The sequence below is a fragment of the Panicum virgatum genome, chromosome 2K, assembly GCF_016808335.1.
Source record: "Panicum virgatum strain AP13 chromosome 2K, P.virgatum_v5, whole genome shotgun sequence".
Lineage (NCBI taxonomy): Eukaryota > Viridiplantae > Streptophyta > Magnoliopsida > Poales > Poaceae > Panicum > Panicum virgatum.
In genome coordinates, this window is record NC_053137.1 from 52,917,497 (window position 1) to 52,929,575 (window position 12,079).

A 12,079-nucleotide genomic window follows, 5' to 3' on the forward strand; every position below is an offset into this window, starting at 1 on the left:
CTAGGCGGACCGTCCGTGATTCGTCTCTTTGACATCGCACGACAGGCGGCAGCAAGCGCGGCGACGGCCGTTCACCATCGCCGGCGACGCACAACATGAGGGGGAAAAGGACCAGGGAGCACAAGTAACTCACCACGAATCCATTCTCGCGGTTGGTTCGGGCGGAGGATTACCGGAGAAGCGGATCGACGGTGGAACAAACTTCAAGCGGGCTCCAATGGAGACCGACGGCGTTTGGGGCGATTCTGGCCGAGAAGGAGCTGGCTAAGGGTTGAGGAAAGTGGAGGAGGTGCTGGGGAAGATGCTCGCGCAAAGAATCAAGGTATGGTGGCCGGAGGAGGGACATCGAAGGAAGGGGGCGACGACGGGGCGAGCGGACGAGCTCTGCTCGTCTCTGGTCGATGTGAGGAGAAGGAGGAGGAGATGACAGCCAGGACCCACAACTAGATAAATATTTGAGTGTTGTCTGGGCGGACCGTCCGCCGCTCCAGAGCGGACTGTCCGGAGACAAGGTGTTACACGGCCGGTCAAATCAGGCAGCGGCGCCCCTGCTCCTCGCCGGCGCGACACGGCTAGCCTGCCTCCAGCGAGCAGTTGCAGTCCCACTTAACCCGCCATTAACTCCAAATCGGCCCCCTTAATCAACCACCGCCACAGCCTGGTCCCTAGGAGAGAGTACATGCCTGCGCTGCGCTGCCGGAGAGGAGCCGAGTCCCCGCCCTACCGGCCGGCTACCGCTGCTGGTTGTCGTTGGTTGCAGCGGCGGGTGCGACGAAAACGCGCGGTGGGGAACCCCGGCCCGCGCGCCCTGCGGTCAATCGTCTGCCCGGTGCCTGCCGACACGTAGAACGTACCGGCGAGCGAGCGAGAGCGACCGAGGTCGCCGCGGCCGGCCCGTGCGCGCGCGCGCACCAGCCGCGCATCGATGCCGTCGGCCCGTCGCGCCGCACGGCCTGCCGATCGATCGATCTCGATCGGGCTAGGTGACACTCGCTTGCCGCTCGCTCCATCCCCCTCCTTGCATTGTTCCGCCAACTGCGATCGGTGGCCGAGAAGCAAGCCAATAATGCTGGAGCCGGCCTGGAGGGTGTGGAATCGGTCGGCGCGACGCGAACTGGGGCTCGAGCGCACGTACCAACATTATTCCAGGGTGTCGAGAGCACCGAAGGCGGCAGACCGCGTACCATACATAGCGCTCGCGCGCGCATGTGTTGGAGCCAGCCAGCCAGCGCGAGCCCCCTCCTGCCCTTGACAGCACGAACGAAATCTCCCGGCCGGGTCGCATGTGCGGAGCCCTGGCCCCTGCCTGGCTCGCCGAATCTCGACAAGGCCAGCGGCTGTCGACGCGCCATTGGCCCGGAACGCCCGCGCGCCCGCACGCGTGCGCGCTCTCTCGCTCGCTCGTCAGCTCGTGCATGGATGGATGCACGAGCACGACGCCACGGGTAACGGATGGTCCCGTGCCCGTCGAGCTGGTCGCCTCGCCCCCACCCACGGGCACCAAGGTCCAAGGCCGGACCAAACAAAGCACGTCCGCTCCTGGCCGGCCCTCTGCCCCTCTCGGCCGCGTGCGGGCACGGCCTGACCACGGGCTCCCCGCGCGCCTGCGGCGGCTGTTTTCGGCGCCGGCCGCGCCCGCGCACGGTTGGTCCACCATGCATGCATGCTGCGGGATGCGGGCGGTGACTCGCGCTCGGGTGTTCGGCGGCAAGGCATCGTGCTCGTGCACCGCCCGCGCGCGGGGACGACGGCACGGCGGGGCGGGGGGATCATCGCGTACGACAGGGACGGGGTAGCGAACCGCCCGCGCGAGTTGGGTTGGGTCTCCACCAGCTTAGCGCGCGGCAACGAAATAAATCAGGTGCGCTGGACGTGGGAGGGCGGGGGGTTGTTTAATTAATCAGTCCAATTAGTTTCAAGAAACCATGATAGTCGTCAGCTGGGTTGGGACTGCGCTGAGCGAGCGCCGCCCGTTAACGCGAAACGGCAATACATTTGTGGGCACGTACTAAGATTTAGACAACGCCGTAATTGCTAGTACAGATTTAACGAATTCTCAGGCCACGTGTTGCCACACACCAGAAAAACAATGCCAAGAACATTAGTGTGAGTCTTGCAACATGGAACATGCCAAAAACAAATAGATTGTTGCTACCTATACTCCCTCTGATCCTAAAACGTAAGGTATTTTCGTTTGAAGACATATCAGATGCAAATCAACCCTTTCGTTCAGACTTCAATCTGGGCCACCGGATCAACATTTAAGGGGCATGGGTGGATTGGATAATTTTATAATCAACCGCACGCCTCTAATCACACTTTTGCAAATCCTCCTCCAACTCCCCTGCACAACCCCTTGGATATTGATCCCGTGACCCAGATTGAAGTTTGCACGATGAGATTCATTTGCACCTGAAATGTTCCCTTATTAACTTTCGAGTGCATGCGTTAGCTAGCCCCCATCCCAAATTACGATTCGTTTTGGTTTTTTCCGATTAGATACATTGCTATGCATATATCTAGACATAGAGTGCATCTTGGTGCATATCAAAATATATAATATATGTAGTATAAAAGCCAAAACAATTGTAATTTGGGATGGAATAGTATATGTTATCTGGTATGTACTATAGATTAGATAACATGTTCGCGACCCCCGTTGTCGGAAACGCTCTAAGATCTGATTCCAGGTAGGAATAATTAACAGGTTGGTTAAGGTGGTGGAGAACAGGAGAAGGGTATATACTCCATGCATGCATTTGAAGGCCCTTTATATAGATTCTTTTTCTGACTGCCAGTTGGATGCCGACATGGCAGGGCATTATAATAAACCTGTGCTGCAATCTGCCGTCATGCGTGAGCTTTAGGGCCGATTAAAAGATCGACGAGCAAATTAAAAATAATCAATCCGCTCCGGCCGGTCTTTATTCCGTTGGTCTTTACAGCCAATGGTTGCGGCGCCAGGGCGCCTGGACCCTCTCCGGCCGTCGACCCAGAATCATCGTACAATCCAGGGGTTTTTCTATGTATAATTAAATCAAGAACGCTGAGGGAATTTGTGCGTGAAAAACCGGCCCTTGATCGTCAGAAACTTGAAAGAATGAAAGGCCTGGCCAGGCCAGGCAGTCCATGGCCAACTGCTAGCCTCATGTGGTGCTGCAAAGGCTAGCTCTAGCTAGCTAGGGGCCGGCTGGCTAATCAGATGCTCCTATGCAACTAAACAGGGCCTTAATCGCGGACGGGGAGGACGGGGAAGGCTGCTGCTTCATCAGATAGATACTCGGACCGTACGTGCTCCAGGGTTTAAAAACCGTTGCCTCACGAATGGAGTAGTACACGCAAGTGGAGACTAGTTAACCGCAGAAATTAAACCTGATTAATTAGGAAGTACGTGCTGCTCATCAGATGCCTCGCGTTACATTGCTAACTGTAGCTAAACGGTTAGGCTACGCTAGCATCACTATCGCATATACCCAAGATGTTTGCGAGTAGAAGATCATAGATCGTTACCAGACGCGCAACGCAGCGGAAGAAGTCGCGCGTTGATGTAGAGGAAGTAGTCGATCACATCCCACGAACCGAGCTCCTCGTACTTGATCCCAGCAGTCGATCAGCGCAGCAGTCGCAGCAGCGGCTCCACGGAGTCCACACGTATGGGGATGAAACGCCGGGCGTCGGTGTGCTAGCACCGCACGCACGGCATGGGCGGCGGCCGAGAGAGAGGGAGGGGCGGCGGCTAGGAGATGGCGCGGCTCACAGGGGTATGTCGCCCCTAGCCCCTCCCTCGTATATATAGGGCGTACTAATGGACTTCTATCTCATAGGCTCATTAGTAACTCTAATCCCTCTTGGATCAATATCATCTTGGGCCTTTAAACCGTATTGTGATGATGGACTCTTGGGCATATCACCAACACTAACAACAACCGGCCTTTTGATTGGCCATCATCTTATCATATTTAGGAGATGGCTAGCTCTGTCCTCAAACTTAAGCATCTAATAGTGTGCTGCTGCTTCCTCAGCCCATACGCTTGATCTTTGGTGGTAAGTCAGCTATCGCCTATCGCCTCGATCTGGGGTTTTCACGGTTTGCTTCGTGATTCAGAAACAGCGGCGAGTAGTGCCCTTCCATCAGTACGTCGTCGATCCCATGTCCGACTTGACAGGGGGCACGTACGCACGTGCTACTGTTGATAACCAACTTGCATTGGCATTGCGTTACACAAATCTATCAACGCATGATGATTAATTCGCCCGCCCGCCCGGCCGGCCGGGCCGAGCCGTTGCCCCCAGCCAAACCCAAGTACTCGTACGTGCGTGCGCAGCGCTGCACCACCCGCTGGCCGCTGCGACCTGTACTTGGCACATGCGTGCGGCGTACCGTGTGCCGGGCCACATGGGCTGCTGCACGCGGCGCCGGGCCGTGTTCCTTTCGGCGTGCCTCGCCCAAACGTGACATGCCTCCGGGGCAAGGAATAGGATGCCTCACCTCTCGATCGGCCTCCAGCTCCAAACAGCCAAAGGGGAGCAGCTCGGTTGGCGCATCACGTCACGCGCTCGCTCTCGGCGAGCGGCCGGCGGGCCGGGGATCGACGCCGTGGCTGGCACGTACTGGCAGCCCGGCCGCCGCCGATCGATCGAGCTGTCGCCGGAGCGGCGGGAAAAAGCGTGGCGCCCCGCCGTGCGGTGGCTGACCTGGCGCGCACGTGCGGGATCGGCAAATGATGGGGAGGGAAAGCTATCCGGGCCCGGGAGCGCACGTGGACCCTGGGCCGAGCCTGGCAGTGGCAGTGGCAGCCGCACACTCCGCCCCCTGCTCCAGCTACTCGTCGACGCGGCAATAGAGGCCGTGTTTAGTTCGGTGCCCTGTAAATGCAAAAAAAAAATCGACAGAATTTTACTAATTTGAAGTACTAAATGAAGTCTATTTACAAAACTTTTTGCATATATGGGTTGTAAATCGCGAGACGAATCTAATGATAATAATTAATTCATGGTTAATCAACAATTAGTGGATGGTTACTATAGCATCACTGTTGCAAATTATGGATTAAGTAGGCTCATTAGATTCGTCTCGCGATTTACAGCCCATTCATATAAAAAGTTTTGTAAATAGATTTTATTTAGTACTCCATGCATATGTCGAAATATTTGATGTGATAGTTTTTTTTTGTGTTTTTGAGTTTACGGGTGGCAACTAAGGCCAGAATTTTTCAGTGGTGGCGCCTGGCTGCGAGCCGGGGCGGGAGGGAGGGACCCGAGTACGCGCACGGGGACGTGTTACTTTTCACCTCGGGAATGGTCTGTACTTGCCGGCGCGGGCGATGTTGATGCAGCGGGGCGGGGCTGAGGTGACGCTGACACACGCGCGCGCGCGAGGCCACCAGCCCACCACCACCACAGGAGCGGCGGGTGCGGGGCATGTGGGCCGGCGCCCGGCGAGGCGATCGATCGATGAGCTCGACGCCGACAAAGCTGGGAGACGGACGGACGGGTACAATGAGTGCCGGGCTGCGGTGTCAGCCTCCGGGCCCACGCGGCAGTCTCGTACACGGAAACAGGGTATTCCTGGCTGGCCGTGGCCGAACCAGATGCCTGCTCTGCTGTACGAAATCGCTTCAACGTACGATGCCGCCTCGTGTAAACTCGCATGCTGTTATATGCACCGCCGCCCACCGCGTCGTTTTCTGAAAAACGAAAAACTTCGAAAATTTGGAGACGTCTTGCGCAGTTGCGCCAAGCGTCTTTTTTGTGGTGGCATTTAATTCCCAGCGGTGAATTTTCTGTGGGAATGTGGTTCCAGCGAAAAACTCAAAGCAAAACAGTTCGATTTTCTCATTAAAAAGAGGTTAAACACCTTCCCATTTCAAGCGCTGACTTTTTGACTCCTCCAGAGGAGGACAGAAGGTGGAGCGAGAAACCATAGGTGGATCCGTGGATGAACAACAGAGTGCTGCAAAGCTTGCGTTTGCAACCGGAACAGTATTGCTTTAGGCCAGTCTCGGTGGGAGTTTCATAGACACAGTTAGAACTAGGTAATTGTGCCAGACGAGTTTCATGGTGATGAAACTCTCCTCACATCACATGAAACTCTAGCTTTCTCTCTTCTTATCATGTCAGCAAAAATGATGGTATTTGATGTCATAAAACCCTCCATGAAATTAGCATTGAGACTGGCCTTACTCACATCACTGGCACAACGTCATTGATAAGGAGGGATCCACTAATAATTCTGTGCCCATTCGATCGTAGGTACCAACAACTAATGACACAAACTTACAGAACTGAAACGTTGTTACCTCCGCATTAGTATGTTGTGGCTTTTCAAATTATTCTGGAGAAATGGGAATTTTAGATAGCTTCCAAACTCATTTGGTGAATTCGTGCAAATTATCAAAATTTCAATCTTGCTACGTGCTAAAAGGAAACACATGGCTCAAGAGAAAACTGAACTGGCCTGCTTCAAAATAAAACTAGCAGCAAACAAAATCCTTTACAAGTGTTGCTGGATGAGACGGTTCATGAGCTGCCGATTCTGAACCCAATCTGCAACATCTGGCGATGTGGACTGACCAGGAACGGTCAAGCCCAAGCTCCGGGGGGTGTACCCATATAGGGCCTCAAATGGAGAACAACCAATGGCGGAGTGAGCAGAGGTATTGTACCAAAATTCTGCAGAGCTGAGCCAACCACACCACTTGGATGGGCAAGAGTGAACAAAACAACGAAGGAAAGTCTCAAGACATTGGTTGAAGTAAATGTGTCTTGGTTTTCTTCGATGATATTCTAGTTTACAGTCACTCATTTGACCAACACCTGGTCCATCTCCGAGAGGTTTTTCAGCTTCTCACTCAGGATCATTGGCGTGTCAAGTTATCTAAATGCACTTTTGCCCAGCGTCAGATATCCTACCTGGGCCATATTATCAGCGTAGAGGGCATCTCCACAGATTCTAGGAAGGTGCAGGACATGGTTTCTTGGCCCACTCCAACCAATGTCAAGGACCTTCGCAGTTTTTTGGGCCTGGCCGGTTATTACCGGAAGTTCGTCCGCCATTTTGCTGTTATTGCCCGTCCCCTCACGGACTTACTCAAGAAACATGTGTTGTATGTTTGGACCCCTGATCACCAAGCAGCTTTTGATGCTCTGAAAGCCGCCTTGAGTTCAGCTCCGGTCTTGGCCGCTCCAGATTTCAGTAAACCGTTCGCCCTGGAGACTGATGCTTGTGGCAACGGCGTGGGTGCAGTCCTGTTACAAGCTGGCCACCCCATTGCTTACATTAGCAAACCTCTCGGTCCCAAGTCTGCTGGCCTCTCCACTTACGAAAAGGAATACCTGGCAATTTTACTCGCGGTGGAGCAGTGGCGATCCTTCCTGCAACACGCAGAGTTCACCATCTATACCGACCAGCGCAGCTTGATTCATTTATCTACGGATGGGAGGCTCCTGGACCACGCGCTCGCGGAGGGAGCGGTCCCAGAAGCGGGTGACCTTGCAGAGCTCGAGCTTCACATCGTCGATAGTGGCCTCGATGCGGGGGCGCCATTCATCGAACACCTGAGCCGCGTCCTCCAAGCGGTCAAGTCGGGCGCCCTGAGAGTGCTCGAGGTCGAGGAACCGGCGGTCCCACTTCTCGTCGTGCTCGGAGAAGCCCTTGCGGAGCTCGTCGGAGAACCGTTGCTGCATCTCGTCGAGGATGATCTTGACAGCGGGATCCATGGCGCCGGCTCGCTTTTGGAGGCGGGTGAAGTGGTGGTGGGGAGGAAAGGGATCCAGGATAGTGAATCTGATACCAGAATGTTAGCAACCCTCATGGATCTGGGAGAAGAAGCAGGGAACGGGGGAAGATCGGAGGAGGTGGTCGGAGGACAGGTTCATTCATTCATCAGAGTGTTCATGTTCTTGCTTGACAAGTTGATCCCCTCGTCGCCGTCTACTTGTACTCAAGGCAACAGGCGACACACGCGCACACGCTGCTTACACGGGCCGGCTCCACTCCGGGCCCGACATACACACGCTTGGCTCTCTGGGCCGAGAAGACCGACGAGGCCCAGCTGATGGGATACGTGGGGTAGTAACAAAATATCCCGCCTATATGTCCGTTACTAGTCTAATACGGAGTAGTATGTTTTAAGACGTACAATGTCCGTTACTAGTACTACAGTTAAACACAACTAGTACTCGTAGTATGCATGCCATTTCTCATAAATAGCTACTCGTATACGTGCTCTTTGTTTAGATGTTGTAATGGTCATCTACAATTAAAGGCCGATAGAACTATTGTTTTCATTTCGTAAAGCTAGTTCTGTAGTCGTAGAGAGTTCGGAGGCCAAAGGCTGGGTTAGCCCCCAGGTTCATTGAACTTTAAGTGAGAAGTCAGATTCTCTCTGCAATACGCTTGGCCGGCGACGCCCTCCCTCCCAGTGGGGTACGTCTGGCAGTTGCAGAGAGTTGCTCAACATTATACTAAGTTATTTTTAAAGAATGCAGAAAAATAGTGGCGGCATGGATCTGATACTTTAGGAGTATATAAGAAAGCGAACACAAAGTAATACAAAGATAGACAAAGCCAACAAGAATCATGCTCATTAGTAAAAGGTCCCTAAGGGCATGCCATCTTAAGTAACCAACGAGTCTATATATATTCTAGAGAATTTTGACCAGCTGGCTAAAGATACAATAAATTTCAACCGAAATATAAAGTATTCTTTTACAAACATGTCAAAATTTTAAACACAACTAGAATCGATTTTGATACAAATTTAAGCGCGGCTGGTACCGTACCGAAGCTACCTGGGATCTAACGAATCATTTAAATTCCAAGGATCCTGCTACTACTACAGATCAGTGCAGGGCCATTGGCTGTACCATTATATTATATTAATTCCTGCCGCTGATTCCCAGAATTCCTGAAAACCACACACTGAAAACTAGCACTGCCTGTTACTACTACTGTATCCCTCTCATTGTAATCCGTGGGCGCGTGGACAGAATTCACATTTGGAATTTTGTTTTCCAGGAGGAAGCACTGTGAGCAGACTGTGCATAAAAGGAACCTTTCCCAAAAAGAAATGAAAGGAATAGGGATCGTCCAAAAACAAACAGAGAAGTTCTTAGAAAAGAGAGTACATAAAGAAGTAACGTAACTTTGTTTCATCTGTTTGGGACACATTGAGCGTCAGGGAAACAAATAAGCAGGGACAAGGCAGGACACCCACTTACGGCCAAAAGATTCTTGTTTGCACATGGCAGAGATAATGACAGTTAAATCATGCAGCATTAATAATGAAATCCTAGGATTAAAGAAATGATATTTCCACTAGTATTAGGGATTACTAGAACATTCAGGCCCCATTGGCCATTGATCACTTTGAGGCAAAAGGAAATACAGTAAAATTTCGTTTGGCATTGTTCTGGAATCTCATATGGGAAACACTGGCTAGCTTTAATTTGTACAGCGGGGCACTCCCTCTTCTTCACTGTAAAATCTCTCTTCAGTCTTCACTCCCTCGTTTCAAAGAGGAAAAGAGAAGGTAACAATGGAGGGAGTTTGAAGCTTTGCACTGCTACAAATCCCCCGAAAAAGGTCGGGTAAAAATACCAAAAAAAAAAGAAGCTAAAGAAAGAGAACCTATAGCTAATGAATCGAGGATAAAATCATCCATGAATCGGGTCCTGCTTCCGTCGTTCGCTAGACGCAATCCGCCACCATGAACAATGTGTTCCCGACCTCTGCTTTGGCCGGTTTTGCATGGCTTGTTTTGTCCTCGTCGACAATGCCGGCGACGTCCAAGCCGTCGCCGCGCCCGCCGGTGAGCTGGCGGGCGCGCTCCGTCTGCTCCATCCAGTCGGTGCCGAGCACGGCGCGCAGCATCAGCGCGGCGCAGACGAGCTGCGCCGCCAGCATGCCGCCCCACATCCCGCGGAAGTCCAGCCCAGCCGGCCAGAACGCCAGCGCCAGCGCCACGGGCATGCCCACGCCGTAGAATGCCGAGACGTTGATCCGCGCCGCCTTCTCCGGCCGCGCGCTGCCGCGCAGCACGCCGCAGCCGGCGGTCTGCGGGCAGTTGCCCAGTTCGGCCAAGCCGAGCAGCGGCAGCGCCGCGGCCGCCAGCCTGAGGATGGCCTCGTCCGTCGTGAACATCCGCGCCCAGACGCCGCGCACGGACACCGCGAACGCGCAGGCCACGAGGCCGAGCGCGGCGCCCAGGCCGAGCCCCACGCGCGCGACGAGGCGCGCGCGCTCCGGCCTCCCGGTGCCCAGCTCGTGGCCGACGCGCGTGGACACGGCGCAGCCGAGCGAATGCGGGAAGATGTATATCAGTGACGTGGTCTGGATGAGCACGCCCATTGCCGCCACCGCCGCCTTGGGGTCGATGAGCACGCCGCAGAGGAGCACCATGATCTCGTACCACCACCACTCCAGGCAGACGGACATGCAGCTGTGCACGCACAGCCGCACCAGGCTCCACCACTCCCTGCTGGCGCCCTCCCTTTCCTCCTCCTCCTCCTCTGCCGGCGGCGCGCCCTTTTTGGCGCCGCCGCCGTCGTCGTCGTGGGCGCCGTACATTCCGCGGAAGTAGACGTACGCCACGAGGAACAGCAGGAAGTTGAGGTTGGTCCAGACGCCGCCGAGCGCGACGCCGCGGATGCCGAGGCCGAGGACGCTGACGAGGAGGAAGTTGATGGGCACGTGGAGGAGCAGCGCCGCGGCGGCGCCGTAGGTGAGCGGCAGCGTGACGGACTGCGCGCGCAGGTAGATGCGGATCGGGTGGAGGAAGCACTGCACCACGAGGTCCGGGAGGCAGCAGAGGATGTAGGCGTACGCCGTGGCGGCGATGTCGGCGTCCTGGCCCGTGGAGACGAGGACCCGGTGCATGGCCACCCAGAGCATGCCGATGGGCACGGACGCGGCGAGGAGCAGCAGGACGGTGCGGCGGAGCGCGGCGCGGAGGAGGTCCGTGCGCCCGGCCCCGAAAGCCTGGCCGCAGACGGGGTCCATCCCGCCGGCGAGGCCGGAGAGGACGGAGTAGCCGGTGATGTTGGCGAAGCCGAGCGCGAGGGAGCCGCCGGCGAGGGGCAGCTGGCCGAGGCGGCCGAGGAACACCATGGAAACGAGGGAGCGCATGTAGAACAGGATCCCCGCGCCGACCATTGGCCCCGTGAGGCGGAGGATGGCGGCCACCTCGGCGAGGGCGCTCCCGGGCGCCGGCCTCGGGCGGTCGTGCAGCTTAGGGTAGCCGGCGGCCGTCGGGAGGAGCGGCCTGTGGTGGCATTGCGCCGGCTCCGGGCAGTGGCACGTCGCCATGGGATGGAAGCAGTGCGCGGCCTGCGTGAAGTGTCTGCGCCTGCCGCGGCGGCCTCTGGTTTGTTTGCAGCAGAGGGGCCAGCTCTGTGTGCTGCTGTGGTGGCAGGGAAGGGAGCTGGCACTGGCAGTGTATATATAGATGCTTGCCCCGCCTGACATTCTATCTTTTGGATTTTCCATGGGCCCAACGGAAAAATGGTTGAGTTCCATTGTAAAACGAAGGGAATCGCGCACCTGGCCCACGAGGCAGAGAGATCCAGCTAGGACGCGCGGAGGACACGACAAGACCGAAACTAGTAGCCACTAGTAACGTGTGAAACTAAGCGGTTTATTCGTGGCGTTTCAATACGACCAAAGCGTAATCCCAACTAACTCAGGCTGACTTGATGTATCATGTATGTACCACGCGCGTGGAAATCAGAGGCTTGTGACGACGGTAGCAACAAAATTCGTTGACAGTGTGCTCCTCCATGAGTCCCAAACCTTCAAACTCGGCAACTAGCTAGGCACCACACACTGAGTTGAGTTGAGCCCATTGGGACGAGCCACAACGTACTCAAGAATTTTGGTACAATTAGCTTACGTGAACTAGTTAGCCGAGCAAAGGGGAAGCTGCTCACTCCACGCTCTCCACTCTCACAGTCACACGTGGGAATGAGAACCAAGTAGCGGAACAATGTAAAAGCACCAAGTATTCTCCTGTACATATTGTTTCCACGGAAGCTAGCTTTTAATGTGGCAACCAATAAGCATATTTAACTTCTTTGTCTA

General features: G+C 55.0%; 1 protein-coding gene across 1 annotated transcript; it reads right to left on the reverse strand.

The window, feature by feature from the left end:
* Window positions 1-9,336: 9,336 nt before the first annotated feature.
* LOC120684755 (protein DETOXIFICATION 49-like) lies at window positions 9,337-11,406 on the reverse strand. The gene has a single exon (XM_039966640.1). The coding sequence runs from the start codon at window positions 11,306-11,308 to the stop codon at window positions 9,692-9,694; it is 1,617 nt and encodes a 538-aa protein (XP_039822574.1). The 5' UTR covers window positions 11,309-11,406; the 3' UTR covers window positions 9,337-9,691.
* Window positions 11,407-12,079: the final 673 nt, after the last annotated feature.